This window comes from Vidua macroura, chromosome 27, assembly GCF_024509145.1.
Source record: "Vidua macroura isolate BioBank_ID:100142 chromosome 27, ASM2450914v1, whole genome shotgun sequence".
NCBI lineage: Eukaryota > Metazoa > Chordata > Aves > Passeriformes > Viduidae > Vidua > Vidua macroura.
In genome coordinates, this window is record NC_071597.1 from 2,836,222 (window position 1) to 2,853,035 (window position 16,814).

General features: G+C 65.7%; 4 protein-coding genes across 6 annotated transcripts; 2 read left to right on the top strand and 2 right to left on the bottom strand.

Annotated features, from left to right (window-relative positions):
- Window positions 1–24: 24 nt before the first annotated feature.
- LOC128819653 (basic proline-rich protein-like) lies at window positions 25–2,644 on the bottom strand. Its single transcript, XM_053999891.1, has 3 exons — window positions 1,781–2,644; window positions 782–970; window positions 25–90 (listed from the first exon to the last, which is right to left on the bottom strand). Exons 1-3 carry the CDS (start codon window positions 2,642–2,644, stop codon window positions 25–27), a joined length of 1,119 nt encoding a protein of 372 aa, XP_053855866.1.
- SCRN2 (secernin 2) lies at window positions 2,334–7,249 on the top strand. Of its 2 annotated transcripts, none has more exons than XM_053999983.1 (9): window positions 2,334–2,373; window positions 2,831–3,002; window positions 3,496–3,677; window positions 4,440–4,639; window positions 4,720–4,935; window positions 5,507–5,672; window positions 5,746–5,923; window positions 6,638–6,807; window positions 7,165–7,249. In XM_053999983.1, the coding sequence occupies exons 2-8, from the start codon at window positions 2,832–2,834 to the stop codon at window positions 6,794–6,796; spliced, it is 1,272 nt and encodes a 423-aa protein (XP_053855958.1). In that variant the 5' UTR covers window positions 2,334–2,373; window position 2,831; the 3' UTR covers window positions 6,797–6,807; window positions 7,165–7,249. The 2 variants fall into 2 exon arrangements, with proteins under 2 accessions (XP_053855958.1, XP_053855956.1); XM_053999981.1 differs by having other exon boundaries at window positions 2,343–2,373; window positions 2,826–3,002.
- On the bottom strand, window positions 7,084–11,220 carry LRRC46 (leucine rich repeat containing 46). The gene is made up of 9 exons (XM_053999984.1): window positions 11,152–11,220; window positions 10,752–10,850; window positions 10,611–10,671; window positions 10,422–10,530; window positions 8,824–8,870; window positions 8,623–8,732; window positions 8,391–8,460; window positions 7,525–7,700; window positions 7,084–7,431 (listed from the first exon to the last, which is right to left on the bottom strand). Exons 2-9 carry the CDS (start codon window positions 10,780–10,782, stop codon window positions 7,103–7,105), a joined length of 933 nt encoding a protein of 310 aa, XP_053855959.1. The 5' UTR covers window positions 10,783–10,850; window positions 11,152–11,220; the 3' UTR covers window positions 7,084–7,102.
- On the top strand, window positions 11,177–16,543 carry MRPL10 (mitochondrial ribosomal protein L10). Of its 2 annotated transcripts, none has more exons than XM_053999987.1 (5): window positions 11,177–11,373; window positions 12,204–12,373; window positions 13,373–13,537; window positions 14,785–14,929; window positions 15,870–16,543. In XM_053999987.1, exons 1-5 carry the CDS (start codon window positions 11,265–11,267, stop codon window positions 16,112–16,114), a joined length of 834 nt encoding a protein of 277 aa, XP_053855962.1. In that variant the 5' UTR covers window positions 11,177–11,264; the 3' UTR covers window positions 16,115–16,543. The 2 variants fall into 2 exon arrangements, with proteins under 2 accessions (XP_053855962.1, XP_053855963.1); XM_053999988.1 differs by having other exon boundaries at window positions 11,310–11,373; window positions 12,287–12,373; window positions 15,870–16,542.
- Window positions 16,544–16,814: the final 271 nt, after the last annotated feature.

Sequence of the window (16,814 nt, forward strand, 5' to 3'; positions counted from 1 at the left end):
GGGGGGGTGGGGTTCACTGGCTGCTCAAGGCACCCGGGGGTCCCCCCGGCGCTGCCCCCCAGCCAACACCAGTTCAAACCAGTTGGGAATCTGGGGAGGGAGGGAGATTTGGGGGGCGCTGACCCCCCGGTACGGCCCCTCCTGGGGGTTCTGGGGGGGGGGCTGCCCAGGCTTGGAGCACCCCGAGATCGGGGGGGAAGGGGTAGAGGTGAAGTCAAGTGGGGTCCGTGCCCAGAGGGCGCCCCGAGGCCTTCGGTTTTGAGTGTTTTATTATTATTATTAATTATTAATTATTATTATTAATTATTAATATTAATTATTATTATTATTATTTTATTAAGGTGAAGCCAGGCTTTGCCGCTCGGGCAGAGTGGATGTCCCAGGCCGAAGCTGTGGCCGTGGGCTGTGCGGATGGGCAGGGGTCGGACCCCTCAAAGGGTCCCATCCCTGTCCCCGTCCCCAGGGATGTGAGGGGCTGGCAGCAGCCCCCTCCCCGCGCCGTGGGGCAGGGGCGAGCCGTGGGGCTGGGGTCCCCCAGCACGAGGTGAAGTCTCGCTGGGGGGGTCCACGAGGACGTGTCCCCAGCCCCAGCACGGCCACCGCTGTCCCTCCGCAGGACTCGGGTGAGCTGGGCTGTCTGCAGCTCTCGAAGGACGTCCCCGACTCCGGAATTTGCCTTTTCCAGCACAAAATTCCCCCCTCGGTGTCCCCCAGATGGGATTTTACCTCCCAAACATTGGGGGGGGCTCAGGACCCTCCCCAATGTCCCACAGGGTGGCACCAACGGGACTTCAGCGGCCGAGCCCGGCTCCAGCAGCATCTGGGGGGGCTCCGGCCTTTTGGGGAGCCGCAGACTGTGGGGGGCTGCACCAGGGGCACCCCACGGGTGGGCTGGGGAGGTCCCACGGCCACGCCGGGACTCGGGGTTCAGCCTCAGCGAGCTGTCCCCGCCTGGCTCAGAGCCGGGGGGCTGCGAGGGGGGGGCCCAGGTGCGCTCAGCCCCCCCAGGTGCGCTCAGCCCCCGCAGCCCCGGGGCTCTGCCTGCCGCGATGGGGCAATGAAGGCTGTAAAACCGGGTGGGGAAGGACGGCGGCCGGGAAACCAGTCCAGCCTGCTGCGGCGTGGGGATCCCGGCCCCGCGCCCCGAACCGCCGCGTCCCCCACCCACCCCCGGGCCGCCTCCCCGGGGCAGGGAGGGACCGGCCCGGCCGGGGCCCCGGGCTGGGGGCGGCTGCGGGGGGATGGAGCGGGGTGGCCCCGGGGGTGCCCGGCGAGGGCAGAGTTTGTGCTGTGAAGAGGCTGCGGGGCTGTGGGGTTTGGGTTTTGTACTGGAATAAACGCCGCGTGTTTTCCACGCTCCGGCTCTCCGGCTCCATCCCTGCCGAAGGACGCGGGGGTCCGGCACCCTGACCCCAAATTTTCGCTGTCAAATGATTCAGGGGTTCGGCAACTCGACCCCAAATTATCCCTGTCAAGGGACTCAGGCACTCCGACCCCAAATCAGCCCTGCCCAAGAGACTCACGGTCTGGCATCCCGACCCCAAACCATCCCCACCGAGGGTCCCAAGGGTCGGGAATCCCGACCCCAAATTATCCCCACCAAGGGTCCCAAGGGTCCAGCACCCCAACCCCAAATCAACCCTGCCGAGGGACCTGAGGGTCCGACATCCTGACCCCAAATAATTTATTTCAAGGGACTCAGGGGTCTGGGATCTCGACCCCAAATCATCCATTCCAAGGGACCCACGGGTCTGGGATCCCGACCCCAAACCATCCCCACCGAGGGGCTCAGGGGTCCCCCCCAGCCTGGCCTCGGCTCTCCAAAGCTTCTCAGGACGGGGACAGCGTCCGGGGGCTGCCGGTTGTGGGGGTGACACGGGCTGGGACCAGCCGAGCCCCCCACGAGGGTCCCATCCTGCACCCCCCGGGCCGGGAGGGTCCCCCCGCGGGCAGGGCGCTGCCCGGCAGGTCCGTCCGCATACCGCGGGCCGGGCGGGGTGCTGCCCACGCCGGTGCTGCCCACGCCGGTGCTGCCCACGGGGGCGCGGGGGTGTCTAGGGGGGCGCCACCCCCGCCGGTGCCGCCCACGGAGCTGTGGGAATGCGCACGGGGGTGCTGCCCACGCGCGGCTCTGACCCACGGGACACACCCGGGTCCGCCGTCCCTGATCCACGGGAGGAAATTCGGGACCCTCGTCCCCGGGCTCTTTTGGGAACCTCCCCCCGGCCCACGCGGGTCCCGGTGCCGGTGCCGGTCCCCGCCGCTGCCGCCGTGCGGCCTCCGGCCACCGGGCGCCGCCGTCGCACGGCCGGGGATGGACAGGGCGGGCCGGGGCGGGCCCGGGCAGCGGCGGAGGTGCGGAAGCGGCGGCAGGTCCGTGGGGACGGGAGGCCCCCGCGGGGTCCCGGTTACCGGCGCTGTGAGGGAGGGGGTCCCGTCCGCGGTCGGTGCTGGGAGGGTCCCGGTTACCGGGGCTGCGAGGGGGGTGGCTCCGCTCGGTGCGGAGCTGCGGGGTCCCGGGGCAGGGGGGTACCCCCCAGGTCACCCCGCCATGGGGTCCCTGATGTCCCCCAAGTTTCAGAGACCACGTCAGCCCCAGAGCAACCCTGGGGACACATCCAGGACAGGGACGAGGGGTTGCCATCCCCCTCGGTGCCTCCAGCCCACCCTGCCGTGGGGTCCCTGGTGTCCCCCAGCTCCAGGCCCCTCTTCACCCCCCAGCCGCCCCTCCACTCTCCCCCCGTCCGGCCCCAAAGGGACTCTGGGGACACATCTGGGGCAGGGACAGGGGGTTGACATCGCCCTCGGTGCCCGCCCTGACCCAGTTTAGGATGGCAGGGCACGGTCCTGTGCCCTCGTCCTGCGACTGCTTCGTGGCAATGCCACCGCACACGGCGTCCCCCGCCGTCATCTTCGGCAAGAACGCCGATCGTCCCCGAGACGAGGTGCAGGAGATCGTCTATGTCCCCGCTGCCACCCACCGTCCTGGGGACAAAGTCCAGGTGAGCGCGTGCTGGGGCCAAAGGGGCTGTAGGGGCTGTAGGGGTCAGTGCATCAGGTGCCAGGTGCCAGGTCACCCGTGTGTGTCCCCCCACTGTGCAGGGCCACCATGGCTGCAGGGACCGAGCACTGGGTGTGCCAGGTGTCACCCCTGTGTCCCCCCAGAGCACCTCGGTGTGCCAGGGTAGCTGCAGGGACAGAGTGCTGAGAGTGCCAGGTGTCACCCCTGTGTGCCAGGGTGGCTGCAGGGACAGAGCGCTGAGAGTGCCAGGTGTCACCCCTGTGTGCCAGGGTGGCTGCAGGGACAGAGTGCTGAGAGTGCCAGGTGTCACCCCTGTGTGCCAGGGTGGCTGCAGGGACAGAGCACTGAGCGTGCCAGGTGTCACCTCGGTGTGCCAGGGTGGCTGCAGGGACAGAGCGCTGAGCGTGCCAGGTGTCACCCCGTCTCACGCCGTGTCACCCCGTGTCACGCCGTGTCACGCCGTGTCCCCGCAGTGCACGTACCTGGAGATCGAGCAGGCGGAGCGCACGCACGCCGTGGTGCTGAGCCGCCCCGCCTGGCTCTGGGGTGCCGAGATGGGCGCCAACGACTGCGGCGTCTGCGTGGGCAACGAGGGCGTGTGGACCCGCGAGCCCCTGGGCGAGGCTGAGGCGCTGCTGGGCATGGACCTGGTGAGGTGAGGATGGTGAGCACGGTGAGGATGGTGAGGAGAGTGAGGAGGGTGACGATGGTGAGGATGATGAGAATGGTGAGGAGGGTGAGGACGGTGAGGACGGTGAGGACAGCCCCGTGTCCCCGTGCTGAGGACAGCCCCGTGTCCCCATGCTGAGGACAGCCCTGTGTCCCCGTGCTGAGGACAGCCCCGTGTCCCCATGCTGAGGACAGCCCCGTGTCCCCATGCTGAGGACAGCCCCGTGTCCCCATGCTGAGGACAGCCCTGTGTCCCCATGCTGAGGACAGCCCCATGTCCCCATGCTGAGGACAGCCCCATGTCCCCGTGCTGAGGCCAGCCCCATGTCCCCATAGTGAGGACAGTCCCATGTCCCCATGCTGAGGACAGCCCTGTGTCCCCATGCTGAGGACAGCCCCGTGTCCCCGTGCTGAGGACAGCCCCATGTCCCCGTGCTGAGGCCAGCCCCCTGTCCCCGTGCTGAGGACAGCCCCCTGTCCCCGTGCTGAGGACAGCCCCGTGTCCCCATGGTGAGGACAGCCCCGTGTCCCCGTGCTGAGGACAGCCCCGTGTCCCCATGCTGAGGACAGCCCTGTGTCCCCGTGCTGAGGCCAGCCCCGTGTCCCCATGCTGAGGACAGCCCCGTGTCCCCATGCTGAGGACAGCCCTGTGTCCCCATGCTGAGGCCAGCCCCGTGTCCCCGTGCTGAGGCCAGCCCCGTGTCCGAGCTGTCCAGCCCGGCGCTGTCTGATGACACTCCCGGCGCAGGCTGGGTTTGGAGCGGGGCGGCTCGGCCCGGGAGGCCCTGGAGGTGATGACGGCCCTGCTGGAGCGCTACGGCCAAGGCGGCAGCTGCAAGGAGGAGCCGGTGCCCTTCGTGTACCACAACACCTTCCTGCTGGCCGACCGCAATGAGGCCTGGGTGCTGGAGACGGCCGGGCGCTACTGGGCGGCCCAGCGGGTCCGCGGTGAGCGGGGACTGGGTGGGACCGGGAGCACCGGGTGTCCCGGAGCGCCCCGAGTGACCCCTGGGCCCCGGCTGGCGCAGAGGGCAGCCGCAACATCTCCAACCAGCTGAGCATCGGCAGCGAGATCACGGCCGAGCACCCGGGGCTGCGGGAGCGGGCGCGGAGCCAGGGCTGGTGGAGCGGGGCCGGCGAGTTCAGCTTCGCCCGGGCGTTCTCCCTGGAGAAGCAGCCCCCGCGCATGGAGGCGGCCAAGGCGCGGTTCCACGCCGGGAGGGAGCTGCTGCAGCAGCACGCAGGTGGGGACAGGGTGGGGACAGGGATGGGGACAGGATGGGGACAGGGATGGGGACAGGGATGGGGACAGGATGGGGACAGGATGGGGACAGGGATGGGGACAGGATGGGGACAGGGATGGGGACAGGGATGGGGACAATGATGGGGACAGGGATGGGGACAGGATGGGGACAGGGATGGGGACAGGGATGGGGACAGGATGGGGACAGGATGGGGACAGGGATGGAGACAGGGATGGGGACAGGGATGGGGACAGGATGGGGACAGGGATGGGGACAGGGATGGGGACAGGATGGAGACAGGGATGGGGACAAGGATGGCGATACCCGTTCATGGCTCCCCAGGGGCTGCTTCCACACTGGCAAGAAGCTCTTGTGGCAGCACTCAGGTGGGGACAGGGATGGGGACGGGATAGCCACCCATGGCTCGCTGAGGGCTGCGTCTGTGCTGGCACATCCCCAGTTCCTGGGGACAGGGCCTGGGGTGGGGACGGCCACCCTCGGCTCACCCACTGCGTCCCCACTGCCCACGGCCGAGCTGGCAGTGCTGAGGTGGCCCTGCCTGTCCCTCCAGGTCACATCACGGCGGAGACGTTGATGTCCATCCTGCGGGACAAGGACAGCGGGATCTGCGTGGACGCGGAGGGGTTCCGCACGGCCGGCAGCATGGTGTCCGTGCTGCCCCGCGACCCCGCCCTGCCCTGCGTCCACTTCTTCACCGCCACCCCTGACCCCTCCAGGTGAGGCCGGCGGTGGGGACAGGGATGTGGCGCTCCCAGGAATTCTGCTCTCTCATCCCAGCTTCTCCTCCAGGTCTGTCTTCAAGCCCTTCGTGTTCGTGGCCGGTATCAAGCCGGCGCCGCAGGTGAGATCCCCGACCTTCCTGCAGGATCCCGCCAAGCAGATCCCGAGGTTCCAGAGCTCCGTGGATCGGCGGCACGAGCTCTACCGCCGGCATCAGGCGGCACTGGAGCTCATGGAGCGGGACCGGGTACTGCAGATCCCACAGACCCCGCAGATCCCACAGACCCAACAGATCCCACAGACCCTGCAGACCCCGCAGATCCCACAGACCCTCCAGACCCCACAGACCCTGCATATCCCACAGATCCCACAGACCCTGCAGACCCACAGACCCCACAGACCGCACAGACCCTGCAGATCCCACAGACCCTGCAGATCCCACAGACCCTGCATATTCCACAGATCCCACAGACCCAACAGATCCCACAGACCCTGCAGACCGCACAGACCCCACACACCCTGCAGACCCCACAGATCCCACAGACCCAACAGATCTCACTGACCCTGCAGATCCCACAGACCCTGCATATCCCACAGATCCCACAGACCCCACAGATCCCACAGACCCTGCAGACCCCACAGACCCCACAGACCCCACAGATCCCACAGACCCTGCCGATCCCACAGACCCCACAGATCCCACAGACCTTGCAGACCCCACAGACCCCGCAGATCCCACAGATCCCACAGACCCTGCACACCCCACAGACCCTGCATATCCCACAGATCTCACAGACCCCGCAGACCCCACATACCCCGCAGACCCCACAGACCCCCACAGACCCAACAGAACTCACTGACCCTTCCCCACCCTGCAATGGGATCAAACTGCGAGCTCTCTGACCCCACCCTGGATTGGCCCAGACTCCCTGAGCTCTCTGACCACCCCCGATCCCATCAGGAGCGGGGCCAGAAGCTCCTGGAGACGCTGCAGGAGCTGGAGCAGCAGGGCCTGGAGGGGATGCGGGAGCTGCTGCAGGGCACCGTGAGCCCCTGCCCCGAGGAGCTGGCCGACCTCTTCTTCGACTGCGTGGAGGCTGAGATGAAGTTTTACACCTAAACCCCACACAGGTGGGTGGGCTCGGCTTCCCCCACAGCGTTTCTCATGGATAGGGAATCACAAAACATTCCCAGAGTCTGACCTTGACTCTTCCTGACTCCCTCCGTGGGTGCCAGCCCCCCAGTTTACCCTGGAGAAAGCACCAAGAGGTGACCTCAGCGTGGAATGAGGGGCAAGGGGAAGGACAGGGATAAGGGATGGGATTGGGAGTCCTGCCCACAGCCCTGTGTGTGCTTTCCCCCATTTCCAGCCCCTCAGGATGGCTGTAGGGTGGCATCCAGCTGGACTGGGGTGGGAATAAAGTCTTTATTCCGGGCTGCTGCTGCAGGGGATTTGGGATAACTGCCCATTTCCTGCTCCTTTGGCAGGAGTCTCCTTCTCCAGAGCCTCGCCTGGGGGCTGGATGGCCCCGGGAGCTCGCAGAGGTGACAGCGGTGCCCCTGGGTTCCCCTGGGGACAGAGCTGGGGACACGGCCGGGGTGTGGCGGTGCCGGCGGCTCCGTCCTGCCCCGGGGCCAGCAGCAGAGCCCGGCGCTCCCACAGCTCCTCCAGCCGGGCCCGGTGCTCCTCCAGGCTCGTCCTCCGCCGCCAGCGCACCCGCCCCGCCAGCTCCCGCCGCAGATCCACCAGGAAATCTGCCAGGGAGGCACGGAGGGACAGCGTGCCAGGAGATGTGGCACTGCCAGCCCTGAGAGCCAGAGCGCCGCGTGTCTGTCCCCATCGGGCACCTTTGTCCACAGTGAAGGGAACGCTCAGCCCAGGGAGCAGCTCCTCCTCCTCCTCCTCCTCCTCCTCCTCGCTGCTGCTGCAGGAGCCTCCTCCCGCCTCTTCCTGGGCCGTGTTTCCATGGACGGGCTGGGAATCCAGCTGCAGGAGCTGGGGCAGGGCTGCCACCACCACATCCCTGTGGGAAAAAATGAAGGAAAAGCCAAATTTTCTGCAGCTGTGGGATTGGGAGTGGGTGTCCCATCCTCCCTCAGCCCACCAGAGCCTGAGGGAGGAGAGCAGGGATTCACATCCCTGGGGTTTGAGCAGGGATTCAAATCCTTGGGGTTTGAGCAGGGATTCACATCCCTGGGGTTTGAGCAGGGATTCAAATCCCTGGGGTTTGAGCAGGGATTCACATCCCTGGGGTTTGGAGAGCAGGGATTCACATCCCTGGGGTTTGAGCAGGGATTCACATCCCTGAGATGAAGAGCAGGGATTCAAATCCTTGGAGTTTGGTGGGACAGGCTGTGTTTGATGTTTCATGTAATAGTTTGGGTGGGAAGGGACCTAAAATCCCATCCAGTTCCCTCCAGGGACACATTCCACTATCCCAGCGTGCTCCAAACCATCCTGGGACACTTCCAGGGATCCACGGGCAGCCACAACTTCCCTGGGAATTCCATTCCATCCTCTCCCCACCCTCCCAGCCAGGAATTCCTTCCCAAAATCCCCTCTGGCAATGTGAATCCATTCCCCCTCGTGCTCTCACTCCATCCTTTGCCCAAAATCCCTCTCCCAGCTCTCTTGGAGCTACTGAAAGGCCACCATTAGGTCACCCCGGGGTTTCTCCCAGTCTTGGGGGGTCGTTCTGCCCCCCCTGACCCACCTGTATCCGTCCTGCCGGGTGCACTGGTTCCCTGTCAGGTCCAGGATCCGGAGGCTGCGGGGCAGCTCCTCTGCCGGGATAAAGGGAAAGCACCGAGAGGCTGGGAGCCAAAATTCCTGCTCCCCCCAAACCCCCCAAAGCAGCAATTCACCCCCCACACCCAGGGAAACTGAGGCAGGGAGGGCAGGAAGGGGGACTCCACACGTCCTTGGAGGGGTTCCTGCTTTCCCACCTGTGTCCAGCACCTGGATCAGGTTGTGGGACAGGTCCAGGGCGCTCAGGTGGGGCAGGCCCTGCAGGTTTTCCACCCTCTGGATGCGATTCCCAGCCAGGCAGAGGAACCTGGAGAGCACAGGGAGGGTGAGGGGGGCATGTCACAGCCCCCCTTGGCTTCCCCAGCCAAGGAAATCCTTGGGAGGAGGAGCTGCTGTACCTCAGGCTGGGAAAAGACTCCAAATTCTCCATCTTCTCAATTTGGTTCTGGAAAATAAAATAGAAAAAAACCCCAATGTGTGGTTGGATTTTTTTTTTTTTTTTTTTTTTTTTTTGCCTACTGAGTGAAAATTCACATTTTTGGGAACGCTCTGGGATTGCTCCAACCAATCCCGAGGGCAACACAGGAGATTCTGGAGAGGACATGGAGAGATCCCAAAATTCAGGGCCCTGAGCCGAGTACCCTCATGTGGGTCTGGGAACACTGGAATTCCAGGGGGGTTGGAATGGGGGGAGGCTCAGAGACCCCCCGTGGTGGGACTGGGGAACAAAACTTTCTGGGATGGAGGGAAACTGTTCTCTTCTGGATATTGGGGAGGGAAACTCGAGCAGAACCGGGGGTGTCTGTGGGAGCAGAACCGGGGTGTCTGTGGGATCAGAACCGGGGTGTCTGTGGGGTCAGAACTGGGGGTGTCTGTGGGGTCAGAACCGGGGTGTTTGTGGGAGCAGAACCGGGGGTGTCTGTGGGGTCAGAACCGGGGTGTTTGTGGGATCAGAACCGGGGGTGTCTGTGGGGTCAGAACCGGGGTGTTTGTGGGATCAGAACCGGGGGTGTCTGTGGGGTCAGAACCGGGGTGTCTGTGGGATCAGAACTGGGGGTGTCTGTGGGAGCAGAACCGGGGTGTCTGTGGGATCAGAACTGGGGGTGTCTGTGGGAGCAGAACCGGGGTGTCTGTGGGATCAGAACTGGGGGTGTCTGTGGGAGCAGAACCGGGGTGTCTGTGGGATCAGAACTGGGGGTGACTGTGGGAGCAGAACTGGGGGTGTCTGTGGGGTCAGAACCGGGGTGTCTGTGGGGTCAGAACCGGGGGTGTCTGTGGGGTCAGAACCGGGGGTGACTGTGGGAGCAGAACCGGGGGTGTCTGTGCCCCCCAGGAGCAGAACCGGGGGTGTCTGTGCCCCCAGGAGCAGAACCGGGGTGTCTGTGCCCCCCAGGAGCAGAACCGGGGGTGTCTGTGGGATCAGAACCGGGGGTGTCTGTGCCCCCAGGAGCAGAACCGGGGTGTCTGTGCCCCCAGGATCAGAACCGGGGGTGTCTGTGCCCCCAGGAGCAGAACCGGGGGTGTCTGTGGGATCAGAACCGGGGGTGTCTGTGCCCCCAGGAGCAGAACCGGGGTGTCTGTGCCCCCCAGGAGCAGAACCGGGGGTGTCTGTGGGATCAGAACCGGGGGTGTCTGTGCCCCCAGGAGCAGAACCGGGGTGTCTGTGCCCCCAGGATCAGAACCGGGGGTGTCTGTGCCCCCCAGGAGCAGAACCGGGGGTGTCTGTGGGATCAGAACCGGGGGTGTCTGTGCCCCCAGGAGCAGAACCGGGGTGTCTGTGCCCCCCAGGAGCAGAACCGGGGTGTCTGTGCCCCCAGGAGCAGAACCGGGGGTGTCTGTGCCCCCAGGAGCAGAACCGGGGGTGTCTGTGCCCCCAGGAGCAGAACCGGGGTGTCTGTGCCCCCAGGAGCAGAACCGGGGTGTCTGTGCCCCCCAGGAGCAGAACCGGGGGTGTCTGTGCCCCCCAGGAGCAGGCTGGCCCCAGCCAGCTCCCCACCTGCTGCAGGTAGAGGCTGTGGATCTCCCCCCGCCTCCGGAGCCTCCCGATGGAGGAGATCTGCTCCCGGTCCAAGCGGATGGTGCAGGTGGGCAGCGGCCCCGTGGAGCTGAAGGGACACGGGGAGGGGGCGCTTTTGGGGTGCCCTGAGCCCCCTCCCTGCCAGCCCAGGCTCTGTGGGGTCCTCACCGGGTGCGGGCGATGACGAGGCTGTCACTGAGGGTCACTCCTGGGGACGGCTCCTCAGGGGCTGCGGGAATTCAGAGTGGGGGTCCAGGCCAGGGCTGCAGCCCCTCCTGCCCGGGAGGAGCCCCCCAACGTCTCGCTCACCCCCACAAAGGGTGTCCCCTTGCTCAGCCATGGCGGGGGTGGCCCGAGGGTCCTTGTCCCCTGCTCAGGGGCGCCGGAAGGTGTCACAGGGTGACAAACCTGTGGGTTGGGGATGTCAGTGGGGAAAGGATTCCTGGGGTGGGAGTCAGGGCTGGCACCCCACGGTGGGGCACAGGGGCTCTGTATCCTGGAACTGGAACTGGGGGGATCAGCGGGGCCAGGAGCCCCGGTCTGGGGATCTCAGAGACCCCCGCGATGGGGCCGGGGGGGGGTCACCAGGACCAGACCCCACTGGACGGGGGCTCTTTGAGTCCCCTGAGATGGAGCCACGGCAGCTCAGCGGGACCAGGCACCGCGGGTTTGGGGCTCAGAGACCCCCGGAGAGGCCAGGGGGGCTCACCGGGACCGGTTCCCCGGGTTTGGGGCTCAGACTCCCTCACTTTGGGGGGCTCCGCGACCCCCGGTCCGCGCTCCGAGCGCCCAGGCCGCGTCCAGGCCGCGCCGCCCGTTGCTATGGAGACGGCGCGCCGGAAGTGGCGGCTCCTCCGCCTTCCCACAAACCCTTGCGCGGTCGTGGCCAAGATGGCGGCGCTGGGAAGCGGCGGGACGCGATGGCGGCGGGGTGAGAGACCGGGAACGGGAACGGGAACGGGAACGGGGCTGGGACAGGAACAGGAGTGGGGATGGGAATGGGAATGGGGCTGGGACACGAACGGGAACGGGAACGGGGCTGGGACAAGAACAGGAGTGGGGATGGGAATGGGAAAGGGCCTGGGACACGAACGGGAACGGGGCTGGGACAGGAACGGGAATGGGAACGGGAACGGGAATGGGAATGGGAATGGGGCTGGGACAGGAACGGGAATGGGGCTGTGACAGGAACGGGAACGGGAACGGGAATGGGAATGGGACAGGAACGGGAATGGGAAAGGGGCTGTGACAGGAACGGGAATGGGAACGGGAACGGGAATGGGAATGAGAATGGGACAGGAACGGGAACGGGAACGGGGCTGGGACAGGAACGGGAACGGGAATGGGAATGGGAATGGGACAGGAACGGGAATGGGAACGGGAGCGGGAATGGGACAGGAACGGGAACGGGAATGGGGCAGGAATGGGAATGGGAATGGGGCGGGAATGGGAATGGGGCTGGGACAGGAACGGGAATGGGAACGGGAACGGGAATGGGAATGGGAATGGGACAGGAACGGGAATGGGAACAGGAATGGGAATGGGGCTGGGACAGGAATGGGAATGGGAATGGGGCAGGAATGGGACCGGGAATGGGAATGGGGCTGGGACAGGAACGGGAACAGGGGCTTGGAATGGGAACGGGGCTGGGAGGAGGAGCGGGAGCTGGGTCAGGATGCAGAGGGGACAGAGGCGGGGAGGCGATGGGGCGGGGGCGGGATGGCGGCCGCCGCGGAGCCGGGGCTGAGCGCTGCCCCGCAGCCTGGCTGCCCGCCCTGCAGCTGCTGCGGCGCGGCTCCAAGGCGGTGACGCGGCACTGGAAGGCCCTGCCCTTCCCGCGGCAGAAGCTGCTGGCCCTGACCGAGTACCTGCCCCCGCGGCCGGCCCTGCCCCCGCGCTGCCTGCCCCGCCTCGCCCCCCGGGCACGCCAGGTGAGGCACGGCCCAGCGGGCACCAGGGGGCTCCGGGAAGGCTGGGATCCCAGGGGGTGGGAAACAGGTGGGACCCCGCGTGTGGGATGGCACCTCGAGATCCAAGGGATCACCTCGAGATCAATGGGAACGCCTGGAGATCCATGGGAACACCTCGAGATCCAAGGGATGACCTTGAGATCCATGGGAATGCCTCGAGATCCAAGGGAACACCTTGAGATCTGTGAGGGCACCTCAAGATACATGGGATCACCTTGAGATCCAAGGGATCACCTCGAGATCCGTGGGAACGCCTTGAGATCCAAGGGATCACCTCGAGATCCAAGGGAATGCCTTGAGATCTGTGGGAATGCCTTGAGATCCATGGGAACATCTTGAGATCCAAGGGAATGCCTTGAGATCCATGAGAAAACTTTGAGATCCATGGGATCACCTCAAAATCCACGTCATCACCTCACAATCCTTGGGACCATCTCCCCCCGGCACCTCCAGCTGTGGGATCACTGCGGGGGTCCCACCCTGCCCTGCTGTCCCCACACCCACATTTGGTGTCCCCAAGAGGACAGCTCCACGCAGGTGCTGTGACACCAGGGCTGTCCCCTGTCCCCAGATCCCACACTCACTGTCCCCAGGGGTCCCACCCTATCCCCAAATCCCACATTCCCTGTCCCCAGGGGTCCCAGCCTGTCCCCAAATCCCACATTCCCTGTCCCCAGGGGTCCCACCCTGTCCCCAAATCCCACACCCGCTGTCCCCAGGGGTCCCAGCCTGTCCCCAAATCCCACATTCCCTGTCCCCAGGGGTCCCACCCTGTCCCCAAATCCCACATTCCCTGTCCCCAGGGGTCCCACCCTGTCCCCAAATCCCACATTCCCTGTCCCCAGGGGTCCCACCCTGTCCCCAGATCCCACACCCGCTGTCCCCAGGAGGACGGCTGTGCGCGGGCGCTGCGACCCCAGGGGTCCCCTGTGTCACCCTGTCCCAATGTGGTGTCCCCAGGAGGACGGCTACGCGCGGGTGCTGCGGGGCCAGCTGGAGGACACGCTGCGTGCCAGCCGCATGGTGGCCGTGTGCCACTACAACTCCATGGCGGACGAGGACGTGGCCACGCTGCGGCACTTCCTGCGCCGGCACGACATCCACGTCAAGTTCGTCCTCAACGAGGTGGGGCTGAGCCTCACAGGGGCTCGGGGTGTCCCGGGGGTGTCCTGGGGGTATCCTGGGGGTTCCAGGGCTATCCCGGTGGTTCTGGAGTATCCCGGGGCTATCCCGGGGGTTCCAGGGCTATCCTGGTGGTTCTGGGGTATCCCGGGGGTATCCCGGGGGTTCCTGGGCTATCCTGGTGGTTCTGGAGTATCCCGGGGGTATCCCAGAGGTTCCAGGGCTATCCCGGTGGTTCTGGAGTATCCCGGGGCTATCCCGGGGGTTCCTGGGCTATCCTGGTGGTTCTGGGGTATCTCAGTGGTTCCATGGTTTCCCGGTGGTTCCATGGGTATCCCAGAGGTTCCAGGGCTATCCCGGTGGTTCTGGGCTATCCAGGGGGTATCCCAGGGGTTCCAGGGCTATACTGGTGGTTCTGGGGTATCCCGGGGGTATCCTGGTGGTTCTGGGCTATCCCGGGGGTATCCCGGGGGTTCCTGGGCTATCCTGGTGGTTCTGGGGTATCCCGGGGCTATCCCAGGGGTATCCCAGGGGTTCCAGGGGTATCCCGGTGGTTCTGGGGTATCCCAGGGGTATCCTGGGGTTTCCAGGGCTATCCTCGTGGTTCTGGGGTATCCCAGAGGTTCCAGGGCTATCCCAGTGGTTCTGGGGTATCCCGGGGCTATCCTGGGGGTATCCCGGGGGTTCCTGGGCTATCCCGGTGGTTCTGGAGTATCCCAGTGGTTTTGGGGTATCCCAGGGGTATCCCGGTGCTTCCAGGGGTATCCGGGTGGTTCTGGGATATCCCAGTGGCTCTGGGGGGGGGTTGTCCTGGTGGTCCAGGGGTATCTCAGTGGTTTTGTGGTATCACAGAGGTTTTGGGGTATCCCAGTGGTTTTGGGGTATCCCAGGGCTATCCAGGTGCTTCCAGGGGTATCCTGGTGGTTCCAGGGGAATCCCAGGGGTATCCTGGTGGTCCAGGGTTATCCCGGTGCTTCCAGGGGTATTCCTGGGTGTCCTGATGGTTCCAGGGGTATCCTAGGGGTGTCCCGGTGGTTTTGGGTATCCCGGTGGTTCTGGGCCCAGTGGTTCCGGGGTATCCTGGTAGTTCCATGGGTATCCCGGTGGTTCCGGGGTATCCCAGTGGGGGTTGTGCCGGTGGTTCTGGGGTGTTGTCCCAGTGGTTCCATGGTATCCCGGTAGCTCCGGGGTATCCCGGTGGTTCCATGGTATCCCGGTGGCTCCGGGGCTCATCCCGGGCTGTCTCCCAGGTTGCCCGGCCGGTGCTGGCGCAGTCCAAGCTCCGGAACCTGCTGCCGCTGTTCGTGTGCCGGAACATCCTGCTGGTGAGCCCGGAGCCGCGGGCCAGGGAGATGCTGCGAGTGCTCAAGGGGGTGCCACAGGTCAACCTGCTGGGTGAGAGCCCTCCCTGCTCCCAAATCCCCGAGCTGGGATCATCCGGGGCTGGAATGGGGGCTCGGGGATGGGAATGGGGGCACAGGGTGGGAATGGGGGCACGGAGATGGGAATGGGGGCACGGAGATGGGAATGGGGGCACGGGGCTGGGAATGGAGGCACAGGGATGGGAATGAGGCAGGGGAATGGGAATGGGGGCATGGAGATGGGAATGGGGGCACGGAGATGGGAATGGGGGCATGGGTCTGGGAATGGGGCACAGGGATGGGAATGGGGGCATGGGTCTGGGAATGGGGCACAGGGATGGGAATGGGGGCATGGGGATGGGAATGGGGCATGGAGATGGGAATGGGGGCACAGGATGGGAATGGGGGCATGGAGGTGGGAATGGGGCACGGGGATGGGAATGGGGGCACAGGATGGGAATGGGGGCATGGAGGTGGGAATGGGGCACGGGGATGGGAATGGGGGCACAGGATGGGAATGGGGGCACAGGATGGGAATGGGGGCATGGGGATGGGAATGGGGCACGGGGATGGGAATGGGGGCACAGGATGGGAATGGGGTCCTGGGGATGGGAGTGGGGGCACGGGGATGGGAATGGGGGCATGGGGATGGGAATGGGGTCCTGGGGCTGGGAATGGGGACACAGGGACAGGAATGGGGGCACGGGGCTGGGAATGGAGGCATAGAGATGGGAATGGGGATCCAGGGCTTCTGGGGCTCATCCAGGACTGGGATTGAGGGCCCAGGGCTGGGAATGGGGACCCAGGGCTCGGGAGGCTCATCCAGGGCTGGGAATGCTAGCCCAGGACTGGGAATGAGGCCCCCTGACGGAGCTGCATCCCTGCAGAGGAGGGGTGGGCAGCCCGCAGGAGGCAGCAGTCCCTCCCCACGGGGCTCTGGAATTCCGTGCCCATCCCAAGCTCCCGCTTTGCAGGCGCCTGCATCGACGACACGATCCTGAGCCGCCAGGGGGTGGAGAACTTCGCCCGGCTGCCGTCCCTGGAGGTGTCCCAGGGGCAGACGGTGGCAGCCCTGTCCCTGCTGTCCTCCCAGACCTCGTCCCTGCTCCAGCGGGGTCCCGCTCACCTCACGGCGCTCCTGGACGAGCACATCCGGCGGCTGCGGGACACCGGCGGAGCCACGGAGCCTCCCCCGGGCCAGAGCGCCGGGAGTCGCTGATGCTGGAAACTGGGAACCAGTTCCTTGCCTGGCCATGGGAAACGGGGAGCCCCCTCGCCCCGCCGAGATGAGGGATTCAAGGATCATGGACACAATTCCCATGGAATTCTCCAGCTCCACGGGGGGGGGGTCAGGGACTGGAGGTTTGACTCTGAGGGTTTTGTGCCCCCAGCCCCAGTCCCGACAGGGAGTCGTGGCCATTCCCTTGTGCTCCCTTGGGATCATCCCAGCAGCGTTCCAGCTGTGGTCAGGGATCTCTGGGATCAGCCAGAGGAGGAGGAGGAGCACGGGATGGACCCTCCAGAGGGGATTTTGGGCACTCCAAGCCCCGTGCCTTCGGAATGGGGGTGTGCTGTAACACTGATCCCACCTGGGATCACTGTCCTGTCCATTAAAGTTTGTGTGGAGATGCCAAGGCCTCGTCTCAGGTTTTGGGGGGTGGGTTGGGGGGTGTTCCTGCCCCCCAAAGGTGGGGGGAGAGGCCAGGGCTGCTCCAGGGGGTCTGAGGGAGCAGAGCTGGGGGTGGGAGAGGGAAATCCCAGGGTGGGAACACCCCGGGACCACCCTGGGGGGTCGGTGATTCCCGGGATCCTCATGGGGTGGTGGGCCCAGGGACTCCCATGGGATGATCAGTCCCGAGACCCCCCCCCAACGGGATGATGGTCCTGAGACCCCCGTGGGCTGACGATTCCTGGGATGC